Source organism: Etheostoma cragini, chromosome 15 (genome assembly GCF_013103735.1).
Source record: "Etheostoma cragini isolate CJK2018 chromosome 15, CSU_Ecrag_1.0, whole genome shotgun sequence".
Lineage (NCBI taxonomy): Eukaryota > Metazoa > Chordata > Actinopteri > Perciformes > Percidae > Etheostoma > Etheostoma cragini.
Window position 1 is genome coordinate 23296459 of NC_048421.1, and position 19168 is coordinate 23315626.

The following is a 19168-nucleotide window of genomic DNA, read 5'->3' on the forward strand; positions in this document are numbered from 1 at the left end:
GAACAATCAGAACTAACACGCTCAAAACAATGGAGATGATTCTGGACTTCAGTAAGAGACCCCCCACTCTTCCCTACATCACCATACTCAACAGCCCTGTCTCTGGTGTGGAATCCTTCAGGTTCCTGGGATCCACTATATTTCAGGACCTAAACTGGGAGCCCAACACTGAGACCATCATCAAGAAGGCCCATCAGAGGACCATCCAGTCTGTCCTCTGCACTTCCATCCCTGTCTGGTTTGGATCTGCCACTTCATGACTTCTACTCTTCCAGAGTCAGGAACCATCCCTGCAGACCCATCTAACCACCGGACACAACCTGTTCCAGCTTCTCCCCTCTGGTAGGCGCTGCAGAGCACTGTGCGCCAAAACCAACAGACTCAGGATCAGTTTCTTCCCACAATCCATCTCTCTGATGAACAGCTGACTTCTGACTTAGCGTCAGGTTCAATTCCTGTGTGACAACCCAGCAACTCTGTTTCTAATCAGTCACTTTACTGGTTCCACTTATTTATTCATCATTCTCTATTTCAGAGCTGTTCATACTGTAATATACTACTTATACAATAACATTATTTATTACAGCTATCCCTGTTTCTCATGTGGACCGTTGGGAAAATGAATTGCTCACCTTTAGTCTAAAGGGACGAATAAGGCACCCTTTAGTGTGTTTGTATAACCCAGTGGTTCTCAAACTTTTTTGGTCATTCCCCACTTTGGACGAGGGGTAATTTTCAAGCCCCACCTGCCCCCATTGCCCCAACACAATGCTAATGAAATACGCAACAATCTTAAATGTTCCAATTTATTGAAGTAACAAGTAGTATCAGTATAGTAACAAGTTGTATCTAAATACAAACTATCTACATCAAATAACAGAAAGTTCAAAAATACGGAAAAAAAAGTGCAGCTGTGTCAAAATTTGTATCAAGCTCAAAAATAGAAAAAAAATAAAAGTTCCACTTTGCAATCTTTTAATAAAAGAAAAGAAGTGAAATCCATCTGGCAAGACACGTCTATTTATCCCTGCATTAGTGGCTGCAATGAGGCTGTTTTGCATTGCACAATTTCTCAAAGCAGGGTTGCAGGCTTGATACTGCCACTCTCAAGTCATGCTCAATGTTCAGCTGAGATCTGTACTTTGTTTTCAGTGAAGCAACAGCTGAAAAGCCCATCTCACAGAGATATGATGTGGCAAAGGGAAGAAGAATGCACACAGCTCTCTGCCCGATGAGTGAATACTCCCTCTCCACTCCAAAACAGAATTCACTAAGAGTCTGAGCATTAAACCTGAGCCTCAGGGTGGAGTCAGATGTCATGTCAATGAACTGGTCCTCCTCAGCAGACCTAAAATCAGCAGGTGCTGCAGACAGAATAGAAATAAATTGGCTTACTTTATTTTTCATTGCCTAATAAACACAAAGAAATTCAGTTTGACAATAATTAATTCCAGTTAGTAAGTATCATAACATAAATAAATGCATGTATAATATATGAATATAATATTCAATAAAATGTAAACATACCAACCTGCTGCATTGAAGGGATCCATAACCCAGGCACACTGTTGTTTGGGAAGTATTTTTGAAACAATCCTCTCAGGGAAGAGAGGTGCTGCTTAATGGCTCCAGATTCAGTGGTTTCAGCAACTTCACTCAGGTTCTCAAAGACATCTATGTTTGGCTGATCGAGGCGCCTGCCCCATACCTCAAGCTTTCGGATGAAGGCTGTGATCTTGTCTGCCAGGTGAGGTAGATGCTTGTCTTTGGCTTGAAGCTGAACATTTAATTCATTCAGCTTGCCAAAAACATCGCTGAGGTAGGCAAGTTTCAACAGAAATTGTTCATCACTGAACTTGCTTGCAGAATCATACATGCGCTCCTCCTCCAAGAACATCCGAATCTCTGCCCTGAGCTCAAAGACGCGCGACAGCACGTTGCCCCGGGAGACCCACTGTGCTTCACTGTGAAACAGCTCAGATGTGTGATCAGCTCCCATTTCCTCGCAAAGGGCGGAGAACAGTCGCGCTTTCAGAGGTCGGGTTTTGATAAAATTTACTACGCTCACAACTTCTGTCAAAACCTCATTTAGTTCAGGGCTGAGCTGTCTTGACGCGAGCGCTTCCCTTTGAATGACACAGTGCGTCCAATGTGCATCTGGCGCAACACTCTTTATAAGCGCCTGCAGCCCGTTTCTTGAGCCTGCCATGATCGGTGCGCCATCAGAGCAAAAGCCCACACAGTTTTCCCATTTAAGGCCGTGTTCTTTGAGGCAATTGTCCATGATCTTAAACAGTTCATCAGCTGTGGCTCTATTTTTTATGTATTTGCAAAACAGCTAATCGTCGCACAATGACTCGCCATTCACAATGCGGACGTACAATATGAACAAGCAGTCTTTATTGCTGTCAGTAGCTTCGTCCACTTGTAACGCAAAACGACTGTCTTTTAATTTTTCTATGAGTTGCTCCTCAAGATCATTGGAAATGTTGCGTATACGTCTCGCAATTGTGTCGTTTGACAGGGGGACAGCTTTTAATTTTGCTGCGCTTCTCTAGTCAAGCATAATTGACACCATGTCCAGAGCAGAGGGAAGAACGAGCTGCTCGGCAATTGTGTGCGTTTTTTTGCATTGTGCAATTCTGTATGCTCCTCTGTACGAAGCCTTCTGTGCCTTACTGTTTACCGACGCAGCTTTTACAGCTGTTGACGGTATTCTGCCAGTTTTCTTTGAAAGAAATCAAGTGGCTTATTGACGTGACTGGGGTGTGTGGTATCTAGGTGTCTTCTTAATTTGTTGGGTTGCATGCTGTCCGCTGCTAGCGGTTTAAGACACAGAACACAAATCAGTCTCTCCTCTGCCCCCACCACCGCGAATCCAAGAGCAAGATAGCCTTCATCATATTTTCTTTTCGGTTGGCTTTCTGGTTGATTAGGCCCGTCTGGTTTGTGTCTCTCTGCTGGCGCTGGCTCGACAAATTTTGAGGTCCGTGTCACAAAGGAATCCATGTTGTGTTGCCCACATTAGCCTGCTACCCATTGGCGCGAAACAGATATACACACATATATATATATATACACATAAGGGCGCGAAAGTTTGGTTCGTTACAAATAATATGGCACAACACGTCAATCATTATTTTGGCACTTCGGTTCCAGGTTAAATTTTTCTCATATCCAATGTTCTTTTAATTTAATCAAACGGTTGCCTCTCACATTTTTTGCATTTATAGTCACACAAACAAGAACACACACACATATACACCACGGAACTTTGGCGCGCCCCACCTGTCACGTCTCAATTCCCCACCGGTGGGTCGCGCCCGGCACTTTGAGAACCGCTGGTATAACCTATTGGGGTCAGCAGCAGCTACACAGGGTTTAGCGAGTACTATGTAAGGCAGATATTCCACACAACAAGGTTGGTTGGGGTGGTTGGTGGGTCAAACGCAAGACTTTCACCCAGGAGACCAGGGTCCGTCTGCCACATGGCACCTTCCCTAAAGTCGCTTTCTTCTTTAAGCATCACCTTATTCCTGTGTTTCACAGAAGCGTAAGCGGGACGCCAATAGTTCCAACCAAGTGTGTTTTTGATCAAGCATAGAAACGACGCTAAAGGAGACTTTTAGCGTCATTGACAACGACAAAGGCACCCGACCAAGCGTCTGTATTTTACAAGATGGGAGTGAGAATGTGTTGGAATGAGTGTTATAAGAAACAAAGACAAAGGGAGAAAAGAAAGAAGGAATGATAGAAATAAACCAAAACAGACATACAACTTCAGAAACCAAATTATTGTTGTCCTCTCTCAGGGAGGGTACTTCAAATATTGAAGAAGAAAAACAGCGGGATGGCTTTGCCTCCACATGGCTATCACACACTGTGCCATTATCTGTGAAATTCCTATGTTTTTGCACAACTACGTGAACAGACCAGCTATCAAAACAGAGAATGGAGAAGCCTGGATTACACACAGGGAGTAAGAGCCAATCAACATTACTGAAGGCTACTGTGGAGCTGCAGATGTTACAAAAGTTAAAATAAACACCACAATCCTCTATGAGCTTCATAAAAATACAGCACAGTGAGGATCCAGATATTTCATATAAAAGACATTCATAACAGGAACCTGTTGACGCACATTCACCCCCTGTGGCCTTTTACTGATAAACCAGAGGACTCTACAGTTACACTGGTCATCATGATGGTGTTAGATCTGCTGCTGGTAGTACTGTGTCTGCTCCCATCCTTCACTCTGTCTGTCCTTAATTGCAGGAGTGAAGCCTGGTGTGCGGTAGTCCAGCTGCAGCTCATCTACTCTAATCACCTCTGCTTCAAATACCAGGTCAACCCACCACTCGTTGTCAGATCATAGTCAAGACAACAACGTTATGTTCGCTGCTGACGTGACCCGGTTGTACTAGTTTTGAGATACTTGCTTGAAGTTATTATTCTTTGTCTGCCAGAGTTCTGTGAACCTGACCCCTGCTCTTACTTCACTCCTTCTATCCATCACTCCTGCACTCCACACTGGATCCTCAGAAACACGGCACCACACACATTGTGTACCCTGGATTCCCATTGGATTTTGGACTTGGCTTTTCCCTGTTACATCGCTTACCTTGGACATTGGAATAAACCTGTTAAACTATCATTTTTGTCTCCGCATTGTTTGCATTTGGGTTCAACCTAGTTCCACACGTAACAGATGGATCACATCAGAACCTGTGTTCAAGCATTGTTAAACCATATTTGAGTTAATGTGTTCATTATGACATACTGGAAAAATTAGGGGTGAGAAATAGGCCATAGACTAACAGAATTTTGATTAACATTTGATCTGCACTGCCGGTTTTGACGGTTTGATCGGAGCCTCCCACAAGCAGTGATTGACACTGCGTTAGAGACTCCTCAGCTCTAATTGGTTGTTTTCCTTTGGGTGTGGTTGAATCTGGCAATCACCATAGGATCACTAAGAAAAGGCAGAGGAACCAAAGTTTTTTCATGCAACTTATCAGTCTCATATCCTATTGTCAGTGTGGAAAGTTTCAGAAAACGTGACAAAAACTTGTTTTTCTAAAAGTTACCAACTGCAGCACTAAAGAGAACCTATTACGCTTTTCCGTATTTTAAATTGTGTGTCTAAAGTGCTTGTTGTGCTGTGCTTAGTTTGTGTCACATGATTAATGCTTTAACCCTCATGTTCGCCTTGGGTCCAATTTAAGCGTTTTCCAATATCCATTCCTTTAATTTTAGTCTAAATAATTCCTAATTTTTGCTTTTCTAACCCAAACATTAGGTTTAATTTCCTATAAATGAGGTTTATTGACCATAAATTCTAAAAATAACTAAAACTAAAGTTAATAAGTTAGTGTTACGCAGTGTTGAAAATGTCAAAAAAGTGACAAACATTGAAAAAAGGGGACAAAAATCTAATAAAAAATTAAAAACACTGATAAAAAATCGTCAAAAGTGTTGATTAATCCCCAGAGTAATCCCAGGGAGCAAAAATCTTCTTTCCTAATGTTAAAGTCAATCCGCTTGCAACTTTTTTTCTTAGTGTTAAGTAACTCCAAGCCAGGTTTCTATGATTGGTCCAGGCAGGCCATTGCAGTTTTTAGATTACATTTTATTTTTAGGCTGTTTACACACACATAGTAGCTACATGCTAGGGAAAGCTGTAATCGTGGCTGCCATTGTTCAATTTCTCCTCAATCTTTGGTCACATTACTGTTGAAAGGATATCCGGTTGGGTAGTATTTGGAAGCCTAATCTGTGGCTTTCTATGGTAGAAAGTGCTGCTTTATTCCATTACAATCCACTACTAACAACAAGTTGCATGATAACGCCAGGGAAACCTGTAATCTCGGCTGCTAATGTTAATTCCTCCACAACTTTGGGTATATAGCACCTGTCTTAAAGAGACATTAACGCATGTAAACATGTAGATTAACAAAATACAAGTATGAATCTGAAGTATATTATGTCTCCTTTAAGTTGCTGTAAACAGTCTCACCCGAGGGGCTCTCTATTCCAGCTGCTGTGTGTCCCTCTGCCCCAGTGATTGCAGTAGCAGAAGCAGTAGTTGCACTGGTCGTAGTACTACAGTGGTACTTTTTACGGCCGCTGTACTCAGTGCTGCTCTCGTCATCCAGGACTGTGGTGGCTCCTGATTGGATTCCTGAATCCGAGGCGTAGAAGGTCTGCTGCCATTCCGCCACCTTCACCACACTGTTTGCCTCACTCACTGCAGGGAAAAAGACATTTCTCACATCAGATACTAGTCATACTTTTCCTAATACTGCTATATAGAAAGTTGTTTGATCATTAATTCGATATCCTCAAACCCTTGTCAAAAAGGGACAAAGAATTGACATAAAGTTGTCACACTTTGTAAGACACCTGCAGAGGAATCATACATTGCGATAAGTTAACTGCAAAGCTAGGAGCTGCTTAGCCTCATCTATGTTAAGATTAAGATGATATTCTTGGACACAAAGTTATCATAATCTACATCTGGTAATTACTGGTTTCATGAGGCTAAAACATTCAAAAGATTATAGAGTAGTAGTAAATGGCTTTCCATAAGCCATCAAAACTGAGAACACTATCTTCCACAATCTTCCTTCATATGGTATATTATTTTATAGATGACAAATATCAAGTATTGTTGTTCACTGCTTTAATACATAGTGTCAACTTTGTTACTTGCGCATGGCAGCCATTTCGACTTGTCATAGTAAAAAATAAAAAGCACAGATGTTATTAATAACACTAACAATGGCTCTATTCTATTATGTTCAATATTCAAGTGTTTCAGGGAGGGTGGCAGTGAGCCAGATGCATGAGTCCAGGAACCAGAAATTCTCATCACCCTTCCTTGATCGCTCCTCGACTCCTCGGCTGAACTGGAAGTGGTTCTGTCCCTACTCTGTGAAGGCCGTCTCAGAGCTCTTAGTTCTTCCCTGAGCGCCGAGGAGCTATAGGAACTACCGACGAGGATACACGAGAACAGCCTACCTGGAAGCCATGAAGCTGAAGGAATTACTAAACAGCTGACACATTCATGTGACGCTTCAAAAGAAACGACGTCTCATCTGTCTAAAACACATTTTCCTCTCTCCTCTCATGATTTCTTAAGACGCGAGGAAGAGAGACAAGGGAGGAGTCAATTTAAGTGCTTTGGGACATAACCAACATTGTGTTTCAATGAAAATTTCAGCTCACAAGGTGCATGCTGTTTGGCTTTTTAGACGGAAACGAAAACACAATAGCGGCGTAGCGTTGCATCTAGGGGTGGGGAAAAAAATCTGTAGAGCATAGTATTGCAATATGTTCAGTGGCAATACTGTATCGATACACAGGCGCCAGGTGTGGATCTTTTATTAAATATGTATGTGTTGTCTGCTTGACAATCATTTTGCAGCAATAAAATTGAACAAACAGAGAAACGTATGACAGATGTTGACATCATTTTGAATTGGGAAAAAACTTGAAGTTGGAAAAAAGATTAGAAATTGCAATATGTTTCAAATCACAATATTGTATCGTGGCGTAAGTATTGTCATGATTTCGTATCGGGAGGCGTCTGCTGATTCCCACCCCTAGTTCCCACCCCTCGTCGCTTTTTATTCCGCATTTAGACGAGCGTTTTGGGGAGGATATCTGCGTGCATATGGTGACGCATTAGTGTGCGTAGAACCTTTACTTCTACTTCTCTCTCTTGTTGCAAACAACAATAGCTGACAATTTTGTCATCAGTTTTGTCTGGACAGACAAGGAGGTGGAGTTAGCACTCCAAACAATGCACACACAAAAGCACACACACACGCAAAGTGCGTTTTTACCCTTTAGACGGGAACGTGACAGTGAAGCGTTTTTAAGATTTCCACTCTGAAGGGTGGTTTCACTTTTCTGCATTCTTAAGCCCCCAAAATGCCATTGCTGTCTAAACAAAAGGCACATCTGATTAAATATTTTTACTTTTTGTCTGTATTTGTCTAGCCATGCTGATGTCTTGTAGAAATGTCTCCGTCCTTATCGGCCGAAACTGTATTGTTTTTTTCGAATGACTGAATGAACAAGTGATCCACCGTCGTGATACGCAGAGCTACACAGAGCAATTTCCTTGGGGGAGTCATCCCAAAAGGATCAATAAAAAGACATCTAAGTCTAGTCTAAGTCTAACTCTGGGTTGAAATTACCTAGTTAACCTCAAATCTTGATTGGTAGTACAGCCCTCTGGTATACCCAGTACCAACACCATCAGACAGCCCGATCACAATCATTACCACCTCCACTTAACACAGAAAACTGTTTAGGAACGTCACACGTTTAACGTGAATGATAATATTTGCTAATATGAATATGAGAGAGCACTTACTTTGCATGGACATCTTCTCCATCAACTGGTACCCACTGACCTCTGACCTGCAGGGAAAGAGAGGAAACATTAGGTCTTCAAACAGGATTGCCTACAAAATTCAAACTAATCCTTTTCATAAGGATTAAGGCTTTAATCGCCATAGTCTGCAAAGGATGTTAAGGGATTAACATTTCTCACTTTCCACCAGAAATATACACTTATACCGCACAATTCATTAGAGGGCTGAGTAATGGCCGTACCCACCATTCAGGGCTCGGAGGTCTGGACCTTGGTATGAACAAGTCATAAAAAAGAAAAGTAAATAGCTTCACTTTAGTGTTGTACATTGCCAAGAATGCAGACTTATACAGATAATATGGTAATTGCTTGTTTGCTGGTGTGTGTGTGTGGGTGGTGAAGTGAATGATCTTGTCAACATTACTTGACAACTTCAGGCAACTTAGTCTATGTAAAGTGTGATACTGGTACTGGTAGCCTTACCTGTACTTATCTCACTCCTCAAGCCTAAACCTAACATATTTAGCTGACTCTGGGACTGATAGCATGGACTGGGAGCTCCCAGTGAGTGAAGATGGCGGGAGTTCCCAGAACAGGACCAAAAAAAACCTCTGTGACTGACCGGGAGGCCAGTTTCATGACAGTAAAATACAGTACCAAGATAGTTCCCCTTCAAGGGGAACTCAAACTACGTCGGTTCACCAAAGTGTTGTAACCGACGCAGTGTCTCGTTCCCCTATCTCAGGGAACAAGGGTTCCATACGTAACCCAAGACGTTCCCCTTTGAAAGACTCGAACTGCGTCGGTTACGACACTATGGTGAACCGACGCAGTGTCTCGTTCCCCTATCTTGGAGAACTAGGGTTACATACGTAACCCGAGACCTTCTCCTTTCTAGGTTTTACTCGTTGCACCCTGGGGCTGAGTCAGCTGTTAATCGAGCTGACTAGCTAATGGCAACCAACTACAGTTAGCAGCATTACGCCTTGTGTTGTCCTCGGGTCAAAATAACCCTGTTTCTAAAGTCTTTTTAATCAGAAATATGGGTTTCTTACAAATCACCCAGAAAAACATGGATGCATGCACCTTATGCATGCAACATTCTTTGCACAATTGATAACTTTCATTAAATTTTGGTTTGGCATTTTATAGCATTTGAAACACATCTTGAAACGGTTTCAAACCGTATCCTGACTAAACTTTGACACATACCACTCTCTGATCTCAACTACCAAAATAAATCCTAATTCCTGCTTTTTTTAGGTATAATGTCATATAAATTAGGTGTGTTGACCATTAATTTAAAAAATGCATTGATTAAGTAGCCCAAAGCTATCTGTCCAAAACCCAGTATATCACCTTGGTACTGCATTCAGTTGTTAAACTGGTCTTGCAAAATGTGTGACATTTCCAAATGCTTCCACTTTACTTGAGGTCTAGGAAATAATTCATAACAACGTTATAAAAGCATTTGGCAGTGTAATCAACCATTGTGACATATTTATGAGTTTCTGTACTTGAAGTCAAGGAACATATTCATGTAATAAATATAATGGTCTCATGACAGCCAATTTCAAGACTAATTACTTAGCGTAATATTTTCAACCTGGACCCTATTTTGGGACTGATGGGAACAATAATCTTTGTCCATTATTAAACATGAGCAATGGAACCCTAAATGTGCATTGTCAGTTTTCTCTACTTAAAAGGCTGTTTTTGCCACTGACAGATTATTATTCTTATTAAATGTCTGACAACATTATGGAAAGGATCCCTACAGAGATAGACCTCTTTAAAGATTGACCTTTAACCAGACACAGCTCTGAGGTCGCTATCCCTAAACCCACCAGACTCCATTTAAAAAAACAATAATTTTCGCTTTTATATAGTGTTGAGAAAATTTGGTCAAATAACATTACAGTAATATGTTACAATGTGTGATTTTGCAATATAATTGATGTCATTCTACATAACAATCTGTATAGCACTTAATGTATTTGAAGGGTCTCTCTCTCTGTTAATACCTCCTTCTAAAATGATCAACATTGATATCAGAATATCAAGGTCAGTCATGCAAAGATGAAAAGGCGAGTAGTACAGGGGCCCTGAAGCCGTGGACAACAGTGTGTGAGTGTGTGTAGATTGAGAGACGCCAGCTGAAAAGACTGAATTTGTCTGGCATGAGGGCATATGTGAGTGTGAGGAAGCCTACAGAAAGCCAGGAGAGGAGGCTTTCAGAGTGTGTGTGTGTGTGTGAGTTGTTGTTAGTTGTGCGTGACAGCCAGTCTCAGTCCCAGCAGACTTCAGAGCCTTTTGCAGTAGGAGAACTATCATCACTCACTTCAATAAGAATGTCAACATCAAAACAGAGCACCTGCATCTAAAACCTTAAGGCATCATTTCTCACCAATTAACACACCACTTGGCTGTGTTTTCAGGGGAAAACACTGCACACTCTAAATAATGCTCTATGACTGCAGCTTCACAGATTTCTCCCTAAATGGCTTTCGCAATGCATGTAACACTGTGAGACGGTCTGTTTAAAATCATGGTTGCAATCTGCAAACTCTTAAACGGTTTCAACAAAAAGACATCAGAGCTTTCATGAAGGGCTAATAAATCGGGAACTTATGGGCAAACCAGTAACCAGAAAATATATTGTGCTAAGGACAAACATGCCCTTCCAGGATTGCACCTTAGTGCCATTTGCCCTTTTTTGCGTTTGATTGCGATGATTCATGTGGCAAAATTGGTAGCCTCACTGGATGGATATTGGACTACCTCACAAATCGACCGCGGGCTGTTTGACACAGTTGTCTGCAGCACAGGGGTCCCAGAAGGAACCGTTCTAGTCCCCTTCCTGTTCACCTTCTACACTGAAGACTTTACCTTTCAATCAGGAAACTGCCACCTACAAAGTTCTCTGCTGACTCTGCAGTTCATGGCACATGGGGACGACAGTGAGGACAGAGGGACACTCCTGAGGACATTTTATGACTCTGGTGGCATCAGCCATTCCCCTATGGAGTGGCCATTGCAGTGGCAGTCATGAAAAGACCGGACAGGCTGATTAAAAAGGCCAGCTCTGTTCGTGGTTGCCCCCCCTTGACGCCGGGGAGGTGGTGGGAGACAGGAGGATAGTGTCCAAATGATCCTCCATGATGGACGACTCCTCCCACCCCATGGAGGACACTGCAGCAGGCAGCACTGAACAGCTCCTCCAGTGACTCTACAATCAGCACTGCTCCCAGTAGACTACGGACGAAACACACACCCTGGCTGATATATATATGTATATATAAAGAGAATAAATATATATATAGTATGTATATATATGTATTTATGTATATATTTATAAATATGTATATATGTGCTTATATGTATATATGTATAAATATGTAAATGTATATGTGTGTATGCATATGTATACATCTATAAATATGTATATATGTTTACATATGTGCATTTGTATATATGTGTATATGTATATATACACACATATATACACATATATATATATTCATACCCATGTATACATAATTATACATATGTATATACATAGATATACATTCTGTGTATAAATATTTATTCTTTTTATATTTAGTATTGTGTGTTAACATGGGTTGGAATTTTCCTCTTACTGCTTGCTTCAGCAACAGTGTGAATTTTTCCATTGTGGGATTAATAAAGGATTTTGAATCTTTGAATTTTCTTTGAAGAGACAGAACAGAGAGAACAAGAGAAAAGACATTTTCAAACTGCAGGTGCAGAGGCATTTAAAGGTTTAATATCCATTCTATCAGTGCTGTTTCTTTTTTCAAACTAACTCCTTCATACTGTGGAAGAAGACGCTATGATGTGATCAGGAATTTCCCCAGTGTAGGATTAATAAAGTCTATCTATAAAGACAATCTTCATAAACGCTCTTCCATTACCAACTCTCTGAAGACGCTGATGATTTCATTGCAACTGCGTGTGGCTGATAGCGCTGGTCTTTGTGAAAACTATTTTTACAAGGTTCATTTGCATAGAAAAAGGCAGTTGTCTGAATATTACCTTGTTAAAATGTGTGAAAAATCATGTGGATGCTATTTGTTTGGGCTGCATTAGCGATTTCAGAATTACAGTTTATTTTTGTTTTTGTTCAGGTCTAGTGGCCACATAAGCTGCACAATCTTTTTGTAAATGTGCATGAGTCCTTGTGCCAAGACAATCTGTTAGAATTAATTATGCACTGCTTAATATATGCATGCGTGAACAGAACGAGAATTAGTGACAAAACGTCAATTTTTTTCATTTACGAAAACTACGGAGCTCCGAAATCGGAACAACCCCATAAATGATGTGTGGGCAATATACACAAAAGGTAATAGAAAGTAATTTACCAAGCAAAGAACAAAGTTTGGTATTTTGTCTCTGCCTCAGAAAAGTACTGGGTATAATAGCTATACCTACTTTAAATTAACCCTTGTGTTGTCTTCCCGTCAAAATTAAAAATCAACACTTTTTCTTATGATTTTGTACCTTTTTTCAACACTTTTGATGCTTTTTTGAATGTTTGTCACTTTTTGGACGTTTTCTACACTATGAAACTAACTGTAGTTTTACAGTCCTTTTTGGAATGTATGGTCAATAAACCTCATTTATGGGAAATGATACCTTATGTTTGAGTTAGAAAAGCAGAAATTAGGCATTATTTAGAGTAAAATTAAAGTAAACTATTTTGATGGATAATCCCAGACTGGAATAGGTCAATTTTTACTCAATACTATTTCAAAAACACTTCAATTTGTTTTTTCAAGTGCTATAAGACAATCACAAATTAATGAAAGTAGAGATTTGTGTTGTGTTTTTGTTTTTTTGGGGGGTTATTTTACCTGTCCTGCTCCTTGTGTTTGTTTCTCGGTTTTCTTCCCAGTCTCGTGTGGTGGTCCCTGTCATGTGATTCCCTGGTAAATGTCTGTTTGTTCTGCTTCCTGTTTTGTTTTGGTAGTTTTGCTTCCTGTCGTGTCTGTACTTGTCTAGCTTTGCTTTGTGTCTGTCTGATTGTCCTGCCCCACCCTAATGTGATTCACCTGATCTGTCTAACCTGTTGCCCATTACCTCGTTACCTCTTGTATTTAATCCCTGTGTTCCCTTTGTCTCTTGTTGGATCATTCTAGTTAGTTTGCCAGTGTGCAGTTGCCCTGTGTGTTTTACTGTCTGCCTGTTGTCCTGTCGTTCCTTCCCTGCCCTGGTCTAACTGTCTGATCTCCAGCCACCCCCCGTGAGTTTTTCCTTATGCACTGTTTTCCGGTTTGGATTTTTGCCTTTCCCCTGTGACATCGTTTGGAGTGTTTTTGGACTCCTTCCGTTGCTTCTGTGTTTGCTGAACTGTGGCACTAATAAAACGTTTTGAACTCTAGCCTACAACTCTGCGTTTGGGTCCTCCTTCATGCTGTATCATGACAGATTTGTACTTGCCAAAGAGCGTTGTGTGGAATCAATCATATTAATTTGGGGAATTACAATTGGGTAAAAAGAACGTTGATGTAGGAAAACGGCTCAATTTGACCCCAGGGCAACTTGAGAGTTAAAGTGTGATAAATGTCTTTAAATATCTTTATGATTAGTGAAGTGCACTGTCACGCATACTATTGCTTGGACGCCAATCAGCCATAAACAACACTTTGCCTATAGTGTATCTGTCACAAACTTGCAATATGTTGGCTATGATGCACAATTTGGAGATTTGCCAACCAAAACAGGAGTTAAAGAGGCATTCAGCGTGGATGGACATCTTTCTGAATATGACCTGAAAAAGCGTCAAAATGTGACTTTACGCAACCTTTAATTTTGTCCCCAACGTTGCATATTTAAGTGAATGGCTCAGTTTTACCAGTGTGTGTTTTCATTTGGTTTCATTGGTAGATGTGTTTCATATTTTACATTAACGTTATTATTTGCATGGCTTTGTAGATTTGCTATGCTTTTCTAATTGAGATACATTTCTAAAGCGTGTGACATGGCTGCATGTCATTTAATATGTACAGAGAAGGGACAAGGAAGGAGAGACTGGAAGACAATGAGAGAAAATTATATAAAAACAGCAGGAGTGACTGCAGAGAGACATGAGAAGGGAAGAAGAAGATGAAGAGATGCAGAGACTAGATTGACATCAGGACAAAGATACAGAGTGAGGAAGGGAGAGTGGATAATTACTCACTTTGTCTGTCTGCTATTTTCACCTATGACAATGTGATCCAATAACCGTTCCTAGCGCACATGCACCCACACAAAGGAGCCTCAGAGGGACACGAAGCCCTTTTCATCTTCACTATGGATATCCTGCACTATTTGCGCTGCTGGGAAAGATAGAGAAAAAGAGAGAGCGAGAAGAATGTCTGGTCTACCAAAAAAACACTAATTTCCTCAGCAACTTCAGGCCAGTTTCATCAAACTTCTCCGCCTACGTGACGTCGTCACAAAGCTGTCACGAGATGCATTCAGTTGTCCAACGGAACAAGTCAGAACGCAACCGCACCCCCGCTGTCTTTGTGACAACAAAAGAAATCAAATGAATGCGTCGACTGTTGGAGGATTTCAAAAACAATGCGCGGACGTGTTTTTGTGGCATTCGTGCGAAGACTGAGCCTACAGATGACTGACAATATAAATCAGTCCACAGACAAAAGCCTGTCTTCTGTATGGGAATTGCAAATAAGCTGCTTTCCAGTCAAGGATGAATTGTGAACCCAGAACAACATACAGGGATGAACCTCGTCATATCGCCTAGTACTAACGACTGTTATGACCTAAAGAACGAGATCCAGGGTACAGGCGGGCGAAATGGGTTTCCTCAGACTGGGGGCTGGCCTCTCCCTTCAAGATCGGGTGAGAAGCTCAGTCCTCCGAGAGGAGCTCTGAGTAGAGACGCTGCTCCTTCGCGTCGAAAGGAGCCAGTTGAGGTGGTTTGAGCATCTGGTAAGGATGCCTCCTTGGCCCCTCCCTAGGGAGGTGGTCCAGGCACGTCCAGCTGGGAGGAGGCCCCGGGGAAGACCCAGGACTAGGTGGAGAGATTACATCTCCGACTTGGGCTGGGAACAGTTCTGTTCTCTGGGCTTAGTTATTATAATCAAGTCATTATAAACAAGTCATTGTAAACTACAATAATTTAAATAATAATACTAATCTATGAATTATTTGTAATTAATATTCCTATGTATTATATTAACTGTAATCCAGCTTCCAATAACCTAAACCAGGTGTTTGGTTGCCTAACCCTAACCATACCTTATCATGTTTGTTATGGTTTTGGTGTTTTGTCTCGTCTTAATGTCTCTTATTTCCTGTTTTATTTTGATAGTCTGGTAATCTGTGCTGTCTGGTCTAGTTTTACTTCCTGTCATTTCCCGCCCTTGTGATTACCTGATGTCTTCCACCTGTTTCCTTGTGTCACCTGCCTCTTGTTTCCTCGTTGTAGTCTTGGTGTTCCACTTGTCCTGGGTCAGATCACGGTTGTTTCTGTGTGTTTTGTCTTCCTGCTAAGTCTCGGTGTTCCTGTTATTCATGTTTTGTCTTTTGGCTCATTTTGGATTTTGTTGTCTGCTGCTTTGCTGTTATAGAAGATATCAACATTCGTTTTAAAGAGGAACAGAGAACCCCGATCACGGCATTTGTCGATCGGAAAGGTGTTTTTTCCGTCCTTTGTACGGGATTCGGCAAAAGTTCTAAATACTCCGTAACTCTGATTGGTTGCAGGTCTGTCCAATTGAGTGCAGAGGCATTTTCTGTTGAAAGACATCCCATAATTAGCCCAATGCAGCAGTATCAGACTCATATTTTGACCGGAATATGAACTAGAATATTCATTTTGAGATATTTCTTGGTAGATTCTAAAGTGGATGCCCTTATAAACCTCAAGTACAGAAAACCAGGCCATGTTAAAAATTGACTCCTAATTTTCCCTGTTTTATTGCTTTAATCACATTCCCGTAAGAAGCCTAAATATTTAGCTTACTTTGCTTCTTAAATTTCTATTTATAGAAATACTGTTCTCATTCACACTAATTTCAGTTGCATCCAACTGAAATGCATCCAGCATCAATTAAACTCAACCCTTCCTCCAGATGTTTCATATAGAGTTCCATTGACAGTAGCTTAAAACTAGAAAAGGTAAAATATGAAATATACCCACTCTTAATGATTTCAACTTGGCCTGTTATGTGAGACTCTTCGATGATTTCAAGACTATTTGAGATTGTACAGTACTTTATAAATTCAATAATCATTTGACACCCATCTTCTTCCAGCATAGGGCAGCCTTTTATCCATACTGCCCATATTATAGAGACAGGAAACTATATACACAGTATAGCAGAAAGGGTAATATGTATAAAAAAAGCAATTAGTCGGTGGAGTGTGTGTAGGTGTGAGCATTAAGCTTCAAACAGCAGGTTCACTGCAAGACCTGCACACCGCGCTGCCTGCGCCTCCAGCTCTCTGCTCTCTTCTGGCTGCCTCTCGTCTCTCCTCATCCCTCCATTTCACCCTCTTTCCCTTAGCATCCTTCTTTCAAATCTGTCTTTGTCTCTGCCCATTGTTACCTTTCTTTCATTTTGCATCTCATTGACTTTTACCCCATTCCTCACTCATGATCTTCAATTGCTCTGCCAGTTTCATTTCACTTTTTTCTCTTTTATATCCTTGTTCTCTGTCTAGATATAATTATAGGCTACATCATGTGAGGTATGCTTTGTCTGTTAACACCCACACAGGACAGATGTATTCACACACACACACACACACATACAGAACACACGGTGAGTTGGATGGCCAATCTGTGGCTGAGATCAGCTACAGTAGTAAAAACCTGGCAATGCTAATGTCCACCAGGAAATAAATAGTTGGAACATGGACAAAAATAACAAGAAGAAAACCCAATGTGACCCCAACAGTCTGTCACAGTCAAGATGAAGGTGTTCTCAACCAGAAGAAGGAAAAACATGTTCTTTTTTCCAACAGAGTGAACAAACTGAATTTCCCCATCTATAGAATTGAATAAAATATCCATTTATGTGTCAAAATATATATTTACACACATACAACATGACCTATATTTATGCATTTTGTAGGGAGTAATGTCATCAAGGCCGTATATGATGGCGCCTCGAGCAGTTGGGGGTTTGGTGCCTTGCTTAAGGGCTCCTCAGCAGTGGCCAGGAGGCTAATAGCTCATAACAGTTTAATCATGTTTACTTTATTAATCCCAAAAAGGGAAATTACAATTTACACTCTGTAGTTATTACACACATTACACACAGGCCTGAATTACACACACATGCCCAGTACGTATACATGGCAGATGTCAGAGTAAGGGGGCTGCCGAGCAGTTGGGGGTTCCTGTGCCTTGCTCAAGAGCACCTCGGCAGTGCCCAGGAGGTTTGTAATCCTTGGTTGTCTTCCAGGCTTGCTGTTTACAGTAGCTTTTTTCTCAGTCCCCTTAGAAGTCCAGAACCCTTCTGCCAACAAATCCTTGGAACCAACTGAAACTTGAGCCAATCTATCGACCCAAACCGCCACAACCATTCGTACCCATGTCAAGTAGCCTCCCCACAATGAAAAACATAGGTGTCATGTTCACTGCAGGAGGAGGGAAAGCAATCAAGCCTTCATGGTTTATAATGTCAGGATTATTCATCACTGGATTATCATCACTATACAAGTTAGTATTTGAACCTGGGATGACTGAATGTAGCTTTTGTTTTTTAGCCGTCTCGCTGTTTGAGCGCCTTCCATGTCATATACAGTTGTGTTACTGTGAAATCTCAAGGAAATAACTGGAGATTTCAGCCATTATTTACTAGGGCTGTCCTCCACTAACGAAATTCTTAGTTGACTAACACTTACAAGCGATTTGTTGATTTAATCGACGGAGCATTTGAGAGGTGGTTAAGCACAATATAAATGGAGTTAATGAACCATCTGTAAAACTGAGTTTCTACACAATTAATCCTGCAAAAGCACCACTTTAAAGCTTGTGTTCACCAGAACTGTGCTCAGAAGTTTCTTGGAAATGAGTAATGAAGCATAAATAAGCATAAAAAATGACTTGGCAACTAAAGAAATCTTAGTCGACTAAGACCAAAACCACAGATTATTATTACTATTATTATTTGTATTATTTACAGTGTTGTACACATGGAAAGGGAACACATGTCCTAACATGGTCTAATCTATCCAAGCAGGTCAGACAACTGAAACACTCGTTTTTTTAAGTAAGAGAAAGCCTTTAGGCAACTTCTATTGGTCCAAAATGTGCAGTAGGTGCCAGAGTTCTTACAAAAACAGAGATATGAAAATATACGCACATCATACACAGTCTCATGACTTATCTTTTCTCTGTCTCTGTCTGCAGGTTTAATGCTTATTTCGCTTTACTGATCACAATGACTACTCACCTCCATTCCTCCCAGTTAATCTCACCTCCATTCCCCTCCATCTCCATCCCCTCTTCCACACCGACACACATTTTCAGTTATGCAAGAATCTTTTTGTATATTTTTCCTTGTATAAAGAATGGAAAGAATATGGTGGATGTTTCTTCTTGATCCATTTTTCAATTAGTCTTTCACCAGAAAGATTAAAAAGTGAACAGTACAGAAAGAGATGAGGTTAGCAGATTACTGCAAGGAGGAGCGGAGAAAACGAGGGAGGGAAGGGATTAGGGAAGGGAAGGGAGGGAAAGGAGGATAGAAAAGATAAAAGAGCTGCAGGAGGGTTGGAGACATCAGAGTCAAAGGGGTG

The 19168-nt window shown here is 40.9% G+C and overlaps 1 protein-coding gene and 2 long non-coding RNA genes across 3 annotated transcripts in view; 1 reads left to right on the forward strand and 2 right to left on the reverse strand.

Moving 5' to 3' along the window:
- Positions 1-19168, reverse strand: part of jupb (junction plakoglobin b) — an 80495-nt gene that overhangs the window by 47866 nt on the left and 13461 nt on the right. The window contains exons 2-3 of the mRNA XM_034894920.1: positions 8384-8430; positions 6017-6247 (exon numbers count right to left, since the gene is read on the reverse strand). Coding sequence (XP_034750811.1) covers positions 6017-6247; positions 8384-8405 — 253 coding nt within the window. The 5' untranslated portion in view covers positions 8406-8430. The remainder of the gene's footprint in view (positions 1-6016; positions 6248-8383; positions 8431-19168) is intronic.
- On the reverse strand, positions 697-1585 carry LOC117958489. Its single transcript, XR_004659731.1, has 2 exons — positions 1532-1585; positions 697-1364 (listed from the first exon to the last, which is right to left on the reverse strand). It is a non-coding gene; the product is annotated as an uncharacterized LOC117958489 (long non-coding RNA).
- Positions 16507-18506, forward strand: LOC117958488. The gene is made up of 2 exons (XR_004659730.1): positions 16507-16537; positions 18319-18506. It is a non-coding gene; the product is annotated as an uncharacterized LOC117958488 (long non-coding RNA).